Source organism: Chlorella variabilis, assembly GCF_000147415.1.
Source record: "Chlorella variabilis unplaced genomic scaffold CHLNCscaffold_34, whole genome shotgun sequence".
In the NCBI taxonomy this organism is placed as follows: Eukaryota; Viridiplantae; Chlorophyta; class Trebouxiophyceae; order Chlorellales; family Chlorellaceae; genus Chlorella; species Chlorella variabilis.
This window is the reverse complement of record NW_005435054.1, coordinates 190,484-205,630: the sequence shown is the minus strand read 5'-3', so window position 1 is coordinate 205,630 and position 15,147 is coordinate 190,484. Positions and strand designations below refer to the sequence as shown.

At 70.7% G+C, this 15,147-nt stretch overlaps 3 protein-coding genes across 3 annotated transcripts in view; 1 reads left to right on the top strand and 2 right to left on the bottom strand.

Annotated features, from left to right (window-relative positions):
- Positions 1 to 880: 880 nt before the first annotated feature.
- CHLNCDRAFT_141444 (hypothetical protein) lies at positions 881 to 7,177 on the bottom strand (the record flags this gene model as incomplete). Its single annotated transcript, XM_005843115.1, has 17 exons — positions 881 to 1,201; positions 1,446 to 1,672; positions 1,925 to 2,007; positions 2,191 to 2,226; positions 2,358 to 2,432; positions 2,748 to 3,060; positions 3,342 to 3,467; positions 3,655 to 3,743; positions 4,171 to 4,325; positions 4,640 to 4,785; positions 5,205 to 5,315; positions 5,497 to 5,608; positions 5,832 to 6,032; positions 6,280 to 6,317; positions 6,483 to 6,592; positions 6,830 to 6,923; positions 7,027 to 7,177. 17 exons carry the CDS (start codon positions 7,175 to 7,177, stop codon positions 881 to 883), a joined length of 2,388 nt encoding a protein of 795 aa, XP_005843177.1.
- Positions 7,178 to 7,911: 734 nt separating this feature from the next.
- CHLNCDRAFT_12523 (hypothetical protein) lies at positions 7,912 to 9,068 on the bottom strand (the record flags this gene model as incomplete). The annotated part of the gene is made up of 5 exons (XM_005843114.1): positions 7,912 to 8,020; positions 8,246 to 8,397; positions 8,630 to 8,728; positions 8,763 to 8,897; positions 9,024 to 9,068. Coding segments are annotated over 5 exons (540 nt in total), but the record flags the coding sequence as incomplete, so codon positions are not given.
- Positions 9,069 to 9,441: 373 nt separating this feature from the next.
- CHLNCDRAFT_59336 (hypothetical protein) overlaps positions 9,442 to 15,147 on the top strand; it is a gene marked incomplete at both ends in the record, with an annotated part of 6,358 nt that continues 652 nt past the window's right edge. The window contains 12 exons of the mRNA XM_005843145.1: positions 9,442 to 9,497; positions 9,661 to 9,805; positions 10,013 to 10,080; positions 10,278 to 10,446; positions 11,163 to 11,701; positions 11,925 to 12,174; positions 12,430 to 12,578; positions 13,047 to 13,158; positions 13,460 to 13,877; positions 14,076 to 14,224; positions 14,590 to 14,745; positions 14,983 to 15,072. Of these exons, the coding sequence (XP_005843207.1) occupies positions 9,442 to 9,497; positions 9,661 to 9,805; positions 10,013 to 10,080; positions 10,278 to 10,446; positions 11,163 to 11,701; positions 11,925 to 12,174; positions 12,430 to 12,578; positions 13,047 to 13,158; positions 13,460 to 13,877; positions 14,076 to 14,224; positions 14,590 to 14,745; positions 14,983 to 15,072 (2,301 nt within the window). The remainder of the gene's footprint in view (positions 9,498 to 9,660; positions 9,806 to 10,012; positions 10,081 to 10,277; positions 10,447 to 11,162; positions 11,702 to 11,924; positions 12,175 to 12,429; positions 12,579 to 13,046; positions 13,159 to 13,459; positions 13,878 to 14,075; positions 14,225 to 14,589; positions 14,746 to 14,982; positions 15,073 to 15,147) is intronic.

Sequence of the window (15,147 nt, the reverse complement as noted above, 5' to 3'; positions counted from 1 at the left end):
GAAACAAGGCTGGCGACGCGCCGCTCGTGCGTCGTTACTCCGTGCCCCAGCCCTCCCCGTAAGCGCAGCAGCCGCCCGCCGGATAGCTTGCCTCCGGCCTCCCGCCTCCAGCCTGCCGCCGTTTGGATGCCTCTCCCTCTATGCCGCCGCACCTAGGCTCCCCTCTAGGCCCCGGCCTGCGCCCTCCCACCACCCGCATGCCATAGGGGCAGCGCCCCTCAAACGCACGCACCCCAGCCCCTCTCCCCTACCCTGGTCTTACCTTGCAACACCCTTCAAGTTCCCGCAAACATACACTCCAAACCCCTTGTTTCCCCGATTCTGTCAGCAACCTGCCTTGCTACCTGCCTTTGCTTCTGCGCCACAAAACCCACCAGCTCAAGCCTTCACCCTGCCCCTGCTTTGCTACCATGCATCTCCACCTTTCACCAGCTCAAGCCGCCCCATTCTTACGCCCATGCAGTTTCTACTTCTTCTCTCGGTATCCTCTCTTGATTCGCTGCGGGCGCTCGCAAGAGCCGCCTCCTAGACACCCTGCCTCCATGCTCGCTCGCTCTCTCTTTACATGCATCGCAACACACACACTCTCTCTCTCCGCAAGCACACCAGATGCAACTCACAGATGCACCAGCCGCTGCTCACGGGCAAGGGAGGGAGCAGCCGCGGCTGGATGCATCGCCGATGCATGCCTGGCGGCTTTTGGGAGCGCTCGGAAGGGGCGGCGCCGCTGCTTCCGCAGGCGCCGCCCATGCGCCGCCTCGCAGCAGGTTTCAGGTTTCATGCATGGAGTGTGACTCGATGTGGCTGCCGTAGCTGCACCGCGGCCGCCAGCCGCAGCCGTGCACCCGGCTGGCAGGGCACACATGCCTGTGGCCTCCGCTCAGACCAGGTCGGCCCCATCCGAGGCATGCACCTTCGTGCCAATTGAGAAGGCGGCTGCCGAGGAGGCGGCGGAGGCGCCCGCGCCGGGGCCCCCCGCCGCCGCCCCCACCGCCTGGATCCCGGCCCCCCACGCCCCCAGCAGCCCGCCGCCGTCGCCGGCTTTGCTGCCCAGGCTGCCGGGAAGGCCGCCGGCCTTGCTGCCCAGGTCTGCCAGCGCCACCGCCTGGCCCTTGGCCGACACCATGTCTGCTGCGGTGGGGCTGTCGCCTGGGGAGTCTGAGCGGGGCTCGTAGGCTTTGTAGCAGCGCGCGCGTGCCAGCTGCAGGCGGGAAGGAAGGGTAGGAAGAAAGGGCGGCGAGAGGTGAGGCCGGCAGGGCTGGCTGGGCGAGGGCGTGCCTGGCACGCAGGCAGGCAGACCCCGGGAGGCCGCCTACAGCCAAGCATCCGAGCCTGCTCCGCCCTTGGAGCGGCAGCATGCACCCAGGCAGGCCCCTAAGGCCAGGGAGGGGGGCCAAGCTCGCCTGCAGCTTCTGGTGCAGGCGGGGGCCGGCACACGCCGCCACCAGCGCCGCGGCGCCCGCCAGCCCTCCCAGCACCGCGAGGGCGATGCCCCAGGCAGGCATGCCGCCGCCGCTGTCGGCGCTTGCAGGTGCAGGCGCGCCGCTGGCGCTGCCGCCGCCGCCGCTACCGCCGCCGCCGCCGCCTCCAGATGGCTGGGGCTCAGGGTCGAGGCCGGGCGGCGGCTGCTCCCCAACCTTTACAAACTGCGCCACAGGCTGAACGCTGCCGTCTGCAGGGCGGCAGGCAGCGGGGGCAGGGCGGCGGGCGACGGTGAACGGCCGGGGCGGCCGCGCAAGGCAAGCTGGGGAGGGCAGCTGTTGTGACAGCTGGGCCCCACGAGGCCGCGCAGGTGCCGTTGGTAAAACAAAGAGCAAAGCTATCGTCTGCATTATGCCTCAATAAAACCCCAAATGGAGCCTTCACGCCCGAAGCCTTCACAGGTGAACAGACTGTGCTGGTGAGGGGAGGCGGGCAGGCACACCTGCCGCCAGGCACTCCAGCCCCATCATGCGGCTGTACTTGAGCTCGGCAGGCACCAGGATGTCGGCGGTGGGGCAGGACAGCCTGCGGTACGATACGGGGCGGTACCAGTGTGGTATGGTACGTGGTGGTACTGGTTGGGTCACCGCAGGCCAGGTCAGCGCCGGCCTCCACCGGTGTGGCACCATGCTCAAATGTGGCGAGCGCCGGCGCCGGCAAGAGGCGGCAGGCCGCGTGCGGGAGGCTTGCGTGCAAGTGTGCGAGCACAGGCTGCCGCCGCCGCCGCCGCCGCCGCTGCCGCCGCTGGCAAGGCATGGCAAGGGGGCCTGGCTGCCCGGAGCCTCCCACCCCTTAGGCTATACCATAGCCTCTACAAGAGTGCCAGCACACAAGGCCGCCGCCGCCGCCGTTGCCAAAGCGAGGGAGTCCCTCACCTGTTGCCCTCCATGCTCACCACCACCGCCCGGCTGTCTGCCAGCTCCTGCGCCGCCCAGGCGGGGAAGGGCCCGCTGCGGGCGGTAAGGCGCGGGCAGGGGGGGGCGGCGGGAGGGAGGGGAGGGAGGGCAGAGGGAGGAGGGCAGGAAGAGAGGGGCAGGAGGGAGGCAGGGAGGAAGGAGGGGGCGGGGGATGGTAGAAGGAGGGAGGGGATCCACGTCAGCAGCGGGGCCAAAGGTGCACGGGACTCACGGGGCAGCCGTGGCGGTACCAAAAGCAGTACCACAACAAGCAGAGTACTACACCAACCAGCCGTCGCATGCCCCGCCGGCGCGGTGGCCGACCGCCGGCCGCGCCGCCCGGCCGTGCAGTCCGGGCCCCACCCCCACCTGAGCTGGTTGTTTGATAGGTCCAGCGTGGCCGGTACCGCCACACCGTCGACCAGCGTGAAGCCGCCGCCGCGCACAAACAGGCCCAGGCTGCGCAGCCCCTCTGGCACGGGCCCCGTGAGGCGGTTGCCCGCCAGCGCCAGCAGCAGTAGGCGGTTGCGGGGGCCGCGCGCGCGTCGCCGCCCCGCGTCGCCACCCTCTGCCGCGGCCGCCACCCCCGCGGCAAACACCTGCAGGCCGCCGCCCAGGCGGTTGCCGCCCAGCTGGAGCACGGTCAGCGAGGGCAGCGTGCCCAGCACGGCGGGCAGCGTGCCTGCAACAAGGCAGGGGGGCAGGGCGAGAAAGGCGCTGAAGGACGGAGGGTGCTAAAGCCAGGCCGGGCTGGGGCGTGATGGGCGCAGGCCAGGGAGTGGCGGCGGCGCAGACAGATGGGAGAGGGAGGAGGCCAGGGGGCACGCCTGGCCAGTGCAGGCCACCACACGCCGCGCCGCCAGGCAATGAGCGGGACCCACAGCGCTTTCTTTCCTCAGCCTCAAACCTTAACCAGAACCTTAAACAGACCTTAACCAGAACCTTAAACAGCCCCCCCCCCACCTGTCAAGCTGTTGTGCTGCAAGTCGAGGCGCTGCAGGCGGGGCGCCTGCCAGTCCGCAGGCAGCGCCCCGCCCAGCCGGTTGTCCCCGAGCAGCAGCAGCTCCAGGCCGGGCTGGCGGGCCAGGCCTGCGCCGCACAGCGGGGACCGCCGAGGGGCGGTGGCAGGCAAGGTGGCCGGTGGGTGGTGGCAGCGCTCCGGGGCGCGGCGAGCAGCAGGCAGCCCAGGCAAGCAGCCCAGGCAAGCAGCCCAGGCAAGCAGCCCGGGGAGCAGCCCAACCAGGCCACCGCGCCGCCGGCAGCGCGACAAGCCCACCTGCCGGCAGGCTGCCCGTCAGAGCGTTGTGCTGCAGGCGAAGCACTTCCAGGCCGGGCAGTGACGCCCACTGCTCCGGGATGCTCCCGCTGCAGGCACGAAGCAGGCAGGCGGGGCGAGGCAGGGCAGGGCAGGGGTCGGGTGGAGAGGCTGCTGGACGGCGACGCCGGCAGGTAGGGTGCTCACCATAGGCCGAAACGCGGGGGCTGGCACAGGCGCGGGGCGCTGCCAGCTGCGCCAGCATGCTCGCCTCATGCCCCGCCCCGCCACCACACACGTCGTGTCCAGAGTTGGGCCCCACCCCACCCAGCGAGCCCCAGCCCGCCGCAGCCCCGCAGCCCAGCCCCGGCCTGGTCCGCACCCCTGCCAACTCAAACCCAGCGCCTGCCCGGCTCCCGCCCCCTGCCAACCGCAGCCCAGCCCGGCCCAGCGCCCAGCCCCCAGCCAACCCCAGCCCAGCCCCCAGCCAGGTTCAGCCTGGCCCCCACTCAACCCCAGCCCCAGCCCACCTCCCACCCCCCCATGCCTCGCCTGAGCTGGTTGTGCCCCAGGTCCAGGTGGCGCATGGCGGCCGGCAGCGGCGGCAGCGCCCCCTTCAGCGCGTTGCTCTGCAGCTGCAGGGCCTGCAGCTGGGGCAGGGCGCTGAGGTCGGGCAGGGGGCCGCTGAGGCGCTGCAAGGCGGCAGGGGAGGAGGGGGGGGCGCAGCAGGGGTGTGAGGGAGCGTTTGGGTGGCGCAAGCCAAAGCAAAGAGGCCGCCCCCCGACACACACAACCACACACACACACACAAAAAGGGGTGAAGGGAGGCTTGGCGATCAGCCAGCGGGGCAACTTGTGACGCTGAGCGGCGACCGGCGGCCGGCTTTTCATGCCGCCGGCCGCAGCCCGGCCGCAGCACGCGCGCTGCTTCGCCACAGCGCAGGCCCCACAGGCTGGGCGGGCGGCAGCAGCGGTTATGGGGCAGCAGCAGCGGCATGGGACTGACCATGCCGTGTGCGGAGATGATGAGTAGCTTGGAGGCGGGGGGCGGCTGCGGCAGGGGCCCCTCCAGGCTGTTGCCAGCCAGGTAGAGCTCTTGCATGGCCGGAGACTCCACCAGGCAGGCCGGGATGCCGCCCTGAAGCTCGTTGGCTGCGGCGGCGGGGAGGCGGGGTGGGTGGCAGGTGGGGAAGGGTGAGTGGCGGAGTAGGCAGGGGTAGGTAGGCAGAGAAGCAGGGGGAGGCAGAGAAGCAGGGGGAGGCAGAGAAGCAGGGGGAGGTGAGGCAGCAGGGAGGCAGGCCAAGGCAAGGAGGCACGGGGCCAGGCGAGGGCAAGCCGGCGGGGATGCCGGCCGGCGGCGGCGGCAGCGCTCTGGGCGGCGGGGCGGCAAACACCGGTGGGAGAGGGCGCCCCAGCCCGGCGGCCGGGCGCCACCCCCACCCCCGCCACCGCACACTGACACACCCACGCCACACCCCCACGGCGCCAGCCCGCACTCCACGCTGACATGCGCAGCCCACACGCCCAGCATGCACAGCATGCAAAGTGCAAAGCACCCCACCCCACCCCACCTGCCAGCCCCAGCTCGGCCAGCGTGTCTGTGACGAGGTCGCAGCTCAGGCGCCCGCCCAGCTTGTTGTGCGACAGCAGCAGGTTCTGCAGGGCGGGCAGGCGCCTCACGGCTGCGCGGCACGAGGCGGCGGCGGTGGCAGGCAGGCAGGCGCGGCACGGGCGGCGGCGAGGGGGCAGACCCCCTCCAGGCTGCAAGCTGCTGTGGCAGGGCGAGCAGCTGCCACACAGCGGCACAGGCCATGCATGCAAACACACAAACACTGCACTTGCAACCACCACACACACACACACCCGGCACCACATCCTCCTCCAGGCTGCCAGTCAGGTCGTTCATCGTCAGGTCCAGCAGCGTGAGGCGGTCCAGGGCGGCCAAGGGCTCGGTGGGGAAGGGGCAGGACAGGTACTGCACAGTTTGCAATGCAGCGGTACCAGATCAGGTAGCGAGGGGCAGGGTAGGCGATTGCAGTGCCGCGGTACCACTTCGTGTTCGCCAGCACAATTCACCCCACCCAGGGCTGTGTGCCACTCCCCCAGCCACCACCACGCCAGCTGGAGCACCCAAACCACCCACCCACCCACCCACCCAGACACACACACACACACACACACACACACACAAAACTCACTTCGTTGACGAGCGCCAGGTGCAGCAGCCGGCCCTGCGGGTCGCACAGGTTCTGCCCCGTGTTGCACAGGTCCCAGGAGGCATCCCCCCCCTCCCCTGCATCCTCGGCGCCGCCGCCAGAGGCGGCGGGGGCGGCGGGCGGCAGGCCGGCGCGCAGGGTGGCGCAGGAGTCGGGGCGGCGGCAGCAGGGGCCGTCCAGGATCTGTGGGGAGGTAGAGATAGAGATAGAGGTCGAGGTGTGTGTGTGTGTGTGCACGTGTGTTTGTGTGGGTGGGTGGATGGTGTTTGTGTTGGTGGTGCAGCTGCTGCTGCTGGCTCGTTGGCTCAACCGAGCAAGGTGCAGGCATGCGGCAGGCACGCAGCGCTCTTTTGTGTGTGCAATCTCTCGCCTGCTGCAGCGCGGCGCGGTCGCCGGCGGCCAGGCGGCGCTGGCGGGAGTGCTTCTCGACGAGCAGCTTGTAGGAGGACTGCTCCGAGGAGCCCAGCACTGCAGGGAGGAAAAGAAAGGAGAGCAAGGCAGGCCGCAGAGCTGCTGGGAGGCAGGGAGCACGGGCAGGCAAGGCAGGCAGGCAGGCAGGCAGGCAGGCGAATGCTGCGCCGAGCGGCGGACAGGCCGGCGCTCAGCGGCAGCAGCCACTCTGCCGCCGCCCACCTGCCGCCGTGTACTCTCCAGCCGCCACTTTGGCCCTCGGTATGAACACCACGTCCTCGCCGCTGCCGTGGCGGCTGACCAGGCGCTGCCCGCCGGGCGTGTCGACCACCCTGCGGCGGCGGGGGCGCGGCGGGGCAAGGGCAGGGGAAGGGGCGGGAGCAGCGGGTGTTGGGATGGCTACGTTTGTGCTTGTCAGGCAGGGGCAATCTTCATAAAAATTCTCTCCACAGCTGCAGGGTAGTGGTGCATTGACCAACCACCTGCACAGCTTGCATTTCAAGCAGGGGGCATGTGGGCTGGGCAGGCAGCAAGAGGACGGCAGTGCATGCGGCGGCGGCGGTGCGCACAGGTCGGCATCGCCGCTCTGGGTGTGCAGGGTGAGCACCAGGTCGAAGGGATCGGAGGCTGCCTCAATCAAGAAGCGGTACGTCACGTTGCTGTCTGCAGGCAATATGCAGGAGGGGGCCCGGATGGCGGCGGATGTCGACAATCGAGACGCGGCGCCGCTGACATCACCGGTGCCAGCTCGCGCTCCCGCGCTCACCCGCCAGCACCGATCCGCTGTCGGAGCAGGCCACGGGCACGTCTTTGACGATGCTGGGAGGGCAGGTCAGCTGGCGGCCCTCGCCGGCGGCGACGCTGGACGTCAGCAGTATGGCCACGGCCAGGAGCAGGATGGAAGCCATCGCCGACATGTTTGCAATAGAGCCGACAGGCCGCCGGACAAGGCTGAGGGGGTCTGCGGGCAAGCTCCGCAATAGCGGCCCGCACGACACTCAGCCAAGCGCCCGAAACCACGCTGGAAGCTATGCGGGCAGGGATCGGGAGCGAGGGGACGACAATCGGACTGCCTCAGGTGTACGCAGCGCGCGCCAGATGAAGTTTGAAAGGCGGCGGCGCTGAGCTGGCGGCCGGACAAAAAGGCTGGATGGAGCAGCCTCGGCTGATTAATCTGAAATGGGTTGTTTCAAACAAGCACGATGATTCCCTTCGGTAACCTGATCCATTAAAGTAATGAGAAGGACGACAGCCGAGCAGGTGGGTGCTGGGCAGCAGGCGTGCCGCCGCCGAACACGGGCTTGAACTGCTGCGGCCTTGGTGCTGACGTGGACAGGGGGTAGAGTCGACCCTGACGTCACCAACGCAGCACCTCCCCCGTGGCCGCCCGCACAAACCGCCCCGTCTGCTCCTGCCGCAGCTCGTCCACCCTCAGCACAATCGCCGCCGCCGAGGCCTGCGGGGTGATGGCCCCGTGCGCCGACACCGCCATGCCGCCTGCCACGCCGCCTGCGCCGCTGCCGCCGCCTGCGCCACCGCTGCCAGCTGCAGCGGCAGCAGCGGCTCCACCCCTGCCGTCGCCGCCGCCGTCTGCGCCGCCGCTGCCGCCGCCGCCGCCGTGCCCGCCAGCCGACCCCCGACAGCGGTGGTACATGCCGGTTGTGACGGTGCCCGGGTGGATGAGCAGCAGCGGGATGCCGCGCTGGCGCAGCTCCAGAGCCAGCAGCTGCCCCGCCATGTTGGCCGCCGCTTTGCTCATCCTGCGCGCCACACAGGGGGGGCGCAGCGCCGCGCGGGCAAGCAGGCACGAAGGGATGTGGGTGGCCCTGGCGTGCGCAACACAGCCCAGCGCCAGCTGGGTGCGGCATGGAGGGGCAGGGGGCGGCGGCGGCGGCTGAATGGCAGGCAGAGTTCAACCCAGCATTGCCGAGCCATGGCTCCGGCCGGCCAGCCGGACCCCCCTCACAGGACACACATGCACTCACCTGTAGCCCACGCTGCCGTTCTGGCCGTCCTGGGCGGTGTCCGCGACGGAGCCCATCTTGGAGCTGACGATCGCCACCTTGGCGCCAGCTGGCGCCAGGTTGGCGCCCAGAGCGTGCGCCACGCGCAGCGGGCCCAGCGCGTTCGCCTCAACCTGTGCAGCGGCAAGGGAGCAGGCGGCGACCGGTGGACTCCCGCCCGGCGCATGGGAGCAGGCGGGGGCAGTCGGCGTGGCAACTCCAGCGCAGCCCCCAGCAAAGAACAACTGCAGGCTGGTTGCGTGCTGGGGCTCCTCATGCCAGGAACCCCGTGACACTCCCGCAGCCTCAATCACAGCCCCAACACCACCACCGCCATCGATGCATCTCCCCGCAAGCGCTCCGCACCTGCTGCCGGATGGCGGCTGTGTCCAGGTCGGCCATGCTGTATGTGCTGAGGATGCCGGCGCTGCAGATGAGCAGGCCCGCGCTCACCCCCGCCAGCGCCTGCCGCAGCAGCGCCATTGGCATCGCTGCCCACATCCACGCCCTCCACCACCGTCACGTGGCTGGAGCTGCTGCGTTGGCAGTCCTGCCTTAGGGCCTCCAGCTCCGGGCTGCTGCGGCGGCACAGGGCCACCACACGCCACCCGCGCTGCTGCAGCTGGCGGCACAGCTGCAGGGGCAGCAGGGCAGAGGGGCAGAGGTGCGCTGGGCCAAAAGCGCGACCGTGGCGGTGGCGGCAGTAGGGTTCTCCCAACTCTGTTGGAGGTACATTGACGGAAGGCGCATTGGGGCCTACCTCCAGGCCCAGGCCTCGATTGGCTCCGCTGACCACAGCCACAGCCGGGCTGCCCAAGGGCAAGGTTGGGGTTGCCATTTCGCTGCTGCGTAAATTGAGACTGGTTTGCGGAGCCAAGAATGTTGGGCTAGGCGTATGATCGAATTTGGGCATTGCAGGCCGCGCAGGGAGCGAGCAAGGGCACCAAAAGAGGCGTACCTGCTAGCATGTACTTCAGGCGCGCTTGGGCGAAGACAGGGTCGGCCTCCGGGAGGGAGGGTGCACATCGCGCTTGCGCAGCTGCATCACAGCCCGAAAATCACCGGCATCGGGCGTGTAGGTTGAGCGGACCCACCTTATCGGAGCCCAAGCGGGTGGGTTGTGCATGCCCGCCTGCCGCTGCATAACCCGTTAGTTTGGGCAGCACCGTGGACACGCAATGTGCGGGCCCCAGGCCGCCATGCTTCTGGACGCCGACTGCCGCTTGAGCGTGCAGTGTGCTGCTCCGCTTCCCGAGCAAGAGGCAGTGCATCATGCTGTCGCGGTGCTGAATAGCGGCAGCCCTGCCGCCATCGTGCCACCCAACACCGCGCCGCCGCCGCCACCGCCACTGCTCCCCTCCCGAACCCCGCCTCTGCCTGCCTCCCCGCTGCCGCAGCCAAACCAGCAGCCACCCAACACCCGCAGCAGCGGCAGGCGCAGGCGCCGCCATGGCCAACTTTTTGGGGCAGCCCTACATGGGGCCTGCCTCTGTGCCACATGCCAACCCGGATTTCTTCAAGGTTTACTTTGCGGGGGCGCACGTGAGTGGCTGCTGCACGCGTGCGCCACAGAAGCTGCTAGATACACAGAAGCACCAAGCTTGCGGCGGCCGCCTGCTGATCCGTGCATCGCTGCCCTGCTCGCTGCCCGCCGCCCGCTGCCGCGCGGTTGCCGCCGTTCTGCCGGATCCTCGGCACCGCCCGCAGCCTGCCCCACCTGCCCTGCCGTCCCCGCCCGCCCTGGCGCAGCTGGCCGTGGCGATGCTGACCGTCAACGGCCGCTTCCTGGGCACCGAAGTGCGGCCTCGCAAGTTCAAGTGAGCACAAACCGAACAGCATGTACACACCGTGAGGCCTCCACTGCAGTAGCAGACACAGCTGCTGGCCGGGCCGGTTGCCGCGCCAGCAGGCATCTGCTGGCCCTCCTGCCGAGCCCTCCCCAACCCGCGACTCCCCCTATTGCTTGTTCTGGCACCCCCACTCGCCTGCCACCCCCCGCCGCCGCCTGGCGCAGCCGCGACTACATCCTGTCCTGCTGCGACGAGGCGGCGCGGCGGCGCGAGGCGCTGCGCGGCCGCACGCCGCGCACCTGGGTCAAGGGCCGCCCGCTCCTGACCGACCACAGCTGGGAGCGCATGTTCAACTCCCACCTGCACTGGAAGCGCTGGGCGCAGGAGCGCATGGTGGGTGCGGCCGCGGCACCGGCTGCCTGCGGCTGTGTGTGTATTGTGTGTGTTTGTGGGCGCTCGCGGCCGCGGCACCGGCTGGCACGCCGCCGCCTGCCGCCACCTGCCCCTGCCCCTGCGTGCATGGCTGATGTCGCGACGCTGCTGCCCGCTGTGGGCGTCCCCGCTGGGGTGCAGGGCCCTTACTACTCGCCCTGAGCTTAGCTCACTCCCTCACTTGGCCCCGCGGTGCGCTCGCCAACCTGGCTGGGAGCCCGGGAGGAGGCCGCGTGCCCTGCTGCTTCGGGGCCTCACAGCCGTTTCCTCGCACCCCCATCCAGCCCCGTGCGGGCCAGCCGGCCCTGCGACAAAGGCGAGACGGCCAGCCGCCCGCCGGCGCTGCCGCGTCTTCCTTTCCGCTCCTCTCGCTCCTCGCTCCCCTCTTCTGCTGCACTCCTGCTTCTCCTGCTCCGCCTGTCAGCTTCAAACTTTCTCCCTCCTCAGTCCCTGTGAGCGCTCACCAGCCTCGGACCATCGACAACAGCAGCAGGCTGCTCCTCCCCGCCGCCAGCCGCGGCGCCCCTGGTACCGACGGCGGCGGCGGCAGGAGCCAGAGTCCGCAAGTACGAGGCCCGGTCCCTTGGGAAAACCAGGCAGCGCAGAGGTCTAAGGGTGGCTAGCAGTGTACCAGGCTCGCGTAACTTCTGCACGTGCAAAACCCTTCCTCCTGCCAGGTGGTGCTCGGTGGGCTTTACCACCTGAATGACGACTGTGCCACCCCTGGGCGCCTGTTCCTGTTCCCGCTCTTTGAGCAGCCACTCGCATCTGAACCCTTTGCCCTGGAGCACTTGCAGCGGGCCAGCAGCACGCCGGCGAATTTCACCCCCTGGGCTGGAATGCTGTGCGGCCCCTGCCTGAGCCCCTGCAGCCAGCACTGGCGGGCAGGCTCGGGCGTCTCGCGCATCCTGGGCGCGGGAGAGCGGGTCGCCGTGGGGCTGGAGGATGGAGGCACGCTGCTGTTCAGCGAGCACGACTTGGGCGCCCCCCTGTCGGAGCTTCCAGCCGGCGCAGGTCGCTGCTCAGCGGCGGCCTGCACGCCCGATGGGGGCACGCTGCTGCTGGGCGTGGGAGCCCAACTGCGCGCCGTGGCGCTCGCCGGCGGCCCCAACCCTTCCCCAGAACCACTGGACCTTGGAGGCGAACAACCAGACGCTCCAGTAGCCTGCATCGCCTGCCAGGAGCACGCAAACGTCTTCGCAATTGCTCGCGGCAGGTGGGGCACTTTCGCAGCCTGTCAAGGCAATGTGGCGCCCTGTGGACGCACTCACAAGCCGACGGCTTGCGGGCAGGGCCAGGGGGACAACGGGCAGCAGGGGCAGGAGGCCACCGTGCGGCGGCGGCGAGCGGCGCGAGCGTTGGCCCCCCGCCTCCCGCCACCTCCTCCTCCGCTCCCGCCCCCCAATCACTGCTCTCCCGCCCCCCGCACCACCCTGCAGCTGCGTGCACGTGCTGGATGGGACATTACAAGAGCAGCGGCGCATAGGGCCGCTGCCGGCGGCGGTGCAGCAGCTAGCGTGGGCGGGCGACACGCTCATAGCGGCCACGCCCGGCGCGCTGCACACCTGGACGCACAGCGGTGCGCTGGACGGCCCCACGCTGCCCAGCCCCTCTCCAGATGCGCGGTTCCTATGCGTGGCAGCCTCCCCGCAGCCCGCCCTCCTGGCAGCCAGCTGCGACGAGAAGGAGGTCGGTCCGCCGCAGCGCCTCGCCGCCGGCCGCCGCCGCTCGCTGCCTGCCAGCCCTGCCGCGCCGCGCGGCGCAGCCGGGCGCTTGCCGGCCACCTGCCGCTTCGCGCCGGATGCCGCACCGCCATGCCCAGCGGCTGCCGCCTGCCGCCTGCACGCACCGCATGCTGCATGCCTTGGGCCCCCCCGCTCGCGCCTCCCCACCTTGCCCGCCCACACCATTGCTGCCGCGCCTGGCCCCCCACCCCCCCTGCAGGTGCGCTGCTGGGACCTGGCCTCCCTGCTTTCCTCCCGCGACGGCGAGCCGCTGCGCCTGCGCGAGTTTGACTCGCCGGTCACATGCATGGCCTGGCACCCCTCGGGCCAGTACCTGGCCACCGCCGACGGCGCAGACTGCACAGTCTGGTGAGCCGGGAGGTGGCTGGGAGGGTAGCTGGGAGGGTGTCCCATCCAGAAGGGGTGGGCGCTGCATCGAGGAGGGATTTGTATGGAGGGGTTTGGGGCTCTGCATTCCATAATGCTGGTATCCCATGAAGCTGAGGAGAGCCGGCGCGTCGGGCGGCTGGCGGGTGGCCGCGTGCGCGGCGCGGGCCAGGCTGCCGCGGCTCATGCGCTGCTTGCTGCTGCTGCTGCTTTCATGCTGCTTGCTGCTGCTGCTGCTGCTGCTGCTGCTGGCGCTGCTGCGGTGGGCTGGCGTGACAGTGCATGCCAAGGCACTCGCACACCTGCCGGCATGCTGCAGGGCTGCGAGCAGGCTGCGTGCCGGCAGCAAGCCCACCTCTCCCTTTTATCATTACTTCTTTTCTTCTCTCCCTCCTCGCTCCATCTTCCCAACCTGCCTGCCCCTGCCTGCCCCGCCTGCCTGCCCCGCAGGGACCTTGCTGACGCGGCCGGCGCCGAGCGCGCCTGCAGCATCGAGTGCTGCGGCCACGAGCCGCGCACCGTCATCACAGCCATGGCGTTCCAGCCCGACGGACCGCTGCTGGTGCGTGTGCCGGCGGCGGCATATGGGGCTTGGCAGCGCGGGGGCTGGCAGCGCGGGGGCTGGCAGCGTAGGGGGCTGGCGGCACAGGCAGCGTGCCGCCAGGCATCTGGCTGGCCTCGCTGGGAGGCGCCATCCCCCGTCGGTGTGCCGGCAGCTCTGCTTCCCGCTTCCCCGGCGCCAGCTGCGGTTCTGGTGCCTGCTCCTTGTCGTGAGGAGCGCCGGCTTGGTTTTAGTCCCACCCCACTCCCCGCTCGCCTGCCCCCGGGCCGCCGCCTTGCCCGCCCGCCTGCGTGCCTTGCAGGCCACCGCCAGCGGCAGCGGCAAGGTGGCTCTGTTTGACTGCCAGCAGTTCCGCCGCGGCGGCGTGCTGGCCCCCGCCGCCTTCACCCGCCTCGACCAGGCGGCAGATGCGGTGACGGCCCTGCACTGGCTGCCCTGCGGGCGCCTGGTTGTTGGCGATGCCGGCGGGCGCCTGGTGTGCCTGCAGCTCATGGCGGCGGTGCCTGCCGAGGCTGCGGCGGCGCCGCAGCAGCAGCGGGCCGCAACAGCGGCGCCGCCGCCGCGGCCGCGGCCGCGGCGGCCGAGGGCGGCGGGGCTGGCGGCCCTGCAGGCTTCTCCGCCTCTCTCATGCACCACATCCAAGCAATCAGAGAGAACCCGCCGCAGGCCGGCGGCCGCTCAGACCAGCAGCCGCAGCTGGCGGGATGGGGCCTGGGTGCGTACCTGCTGCCTGCCGCCGCAGCCGGCGCCTCCGCTTGCCACGGCCGAAGCAGCCTCTCCCAGCCTGCCGGACAGCCAGCCGGCTGCCTGCCGTGTTGCGTTGCAGCAGCACAGCTGGAGACGCTCACCTTACCTCACCCGCTGCCGCCGCCGCCCACCTGCCGCCGCTGCCGCCTTTCTCCCTTTCCTCCTCACAGGCTCTCCCTCCGGGGCGCACGTCCCCTGGATGATGGTGGGCGCCGCGGGGCTGGGCATGGCGCCAGGTGGCGGCGGGACCGCCGCCGCCGGTTTCGCCCAGTACCAGGCGCAGCCGGGCATGATGCAGCACATGGGCATGGCGGTGCAGGTGAGGCGCAGGGATGGGGCGTGGTGCTGGGGCTGGCAGGCCTGGGCGCAGGATGGGGCGTGGCGCTGGGGCTGGCAGGCCTGGGCGCAGGATGGGGCGTGGCGAGCTGGCAGGCCCGCGTGTCGCGTGCTGCTGGCTCGAGCGGCGGGGACATCGGCGGAGGGGGTGCGGGGGCTCGTCGCGTGGCCTGTGCAGCCCAGCCCCGCTGGCAGCCCAGCCCCGCTGGCAGCACATCGCTTGGCGCTGGCTGAAGCCACGGCTTGCGCACACACATGCACACACGCATGCACGCAGCAGCACACACACATGCACCTGCACGCAGCAGCGCACACACCCCTGCCCCATCCCACCCCTCACGCCTGCAGCCCCCCGCCGGCATCCCTGCCGGCTACATGGCTGCGCCGGCGGGCGGCCCACAGGGCGCCCCCACCGGCGCATACCCTCCCGCCATGTATGCAGCGGCGGGCGGCATGGCGCCGCAGCCGCTGATGGCGGGGCAGTGGATGCCTTACATGCAGCAGGTGGGGGCAGAGCCGGGTGGCTGGCTGGCTGGCCGGCGGCGCTGCCCTGACCGGCGCTCGCCGCTGCTCGCGCCGGCTGCCTGCGTGGGGCCTGCCAGAACGTCGTATGCCCTTTTCATGACAATATCTATGTAGTATTTTTCGTGCCATTCACTTTAGTTGACGGCCTTGGCGAGTCTCATCGCCCGCCCGCCTGCCTGCCCGCCTGCCCCGCCTGGCCGCCTGCCCCCAATGCAGATGCAGCAGTGGGCGGGCACCGCGCCCGGCTACATGATGTACCAGCACCCGCAGTATGCCGGTACCGCGCCGGTACCGGGCGGCGGCGTGGTGCGGCACAGCGGCGGCGCCGCCGCCGCCGCCGCCGCCTTCCAGCCCATGCTGCCCCAGGGCGGCGCGGGCCCC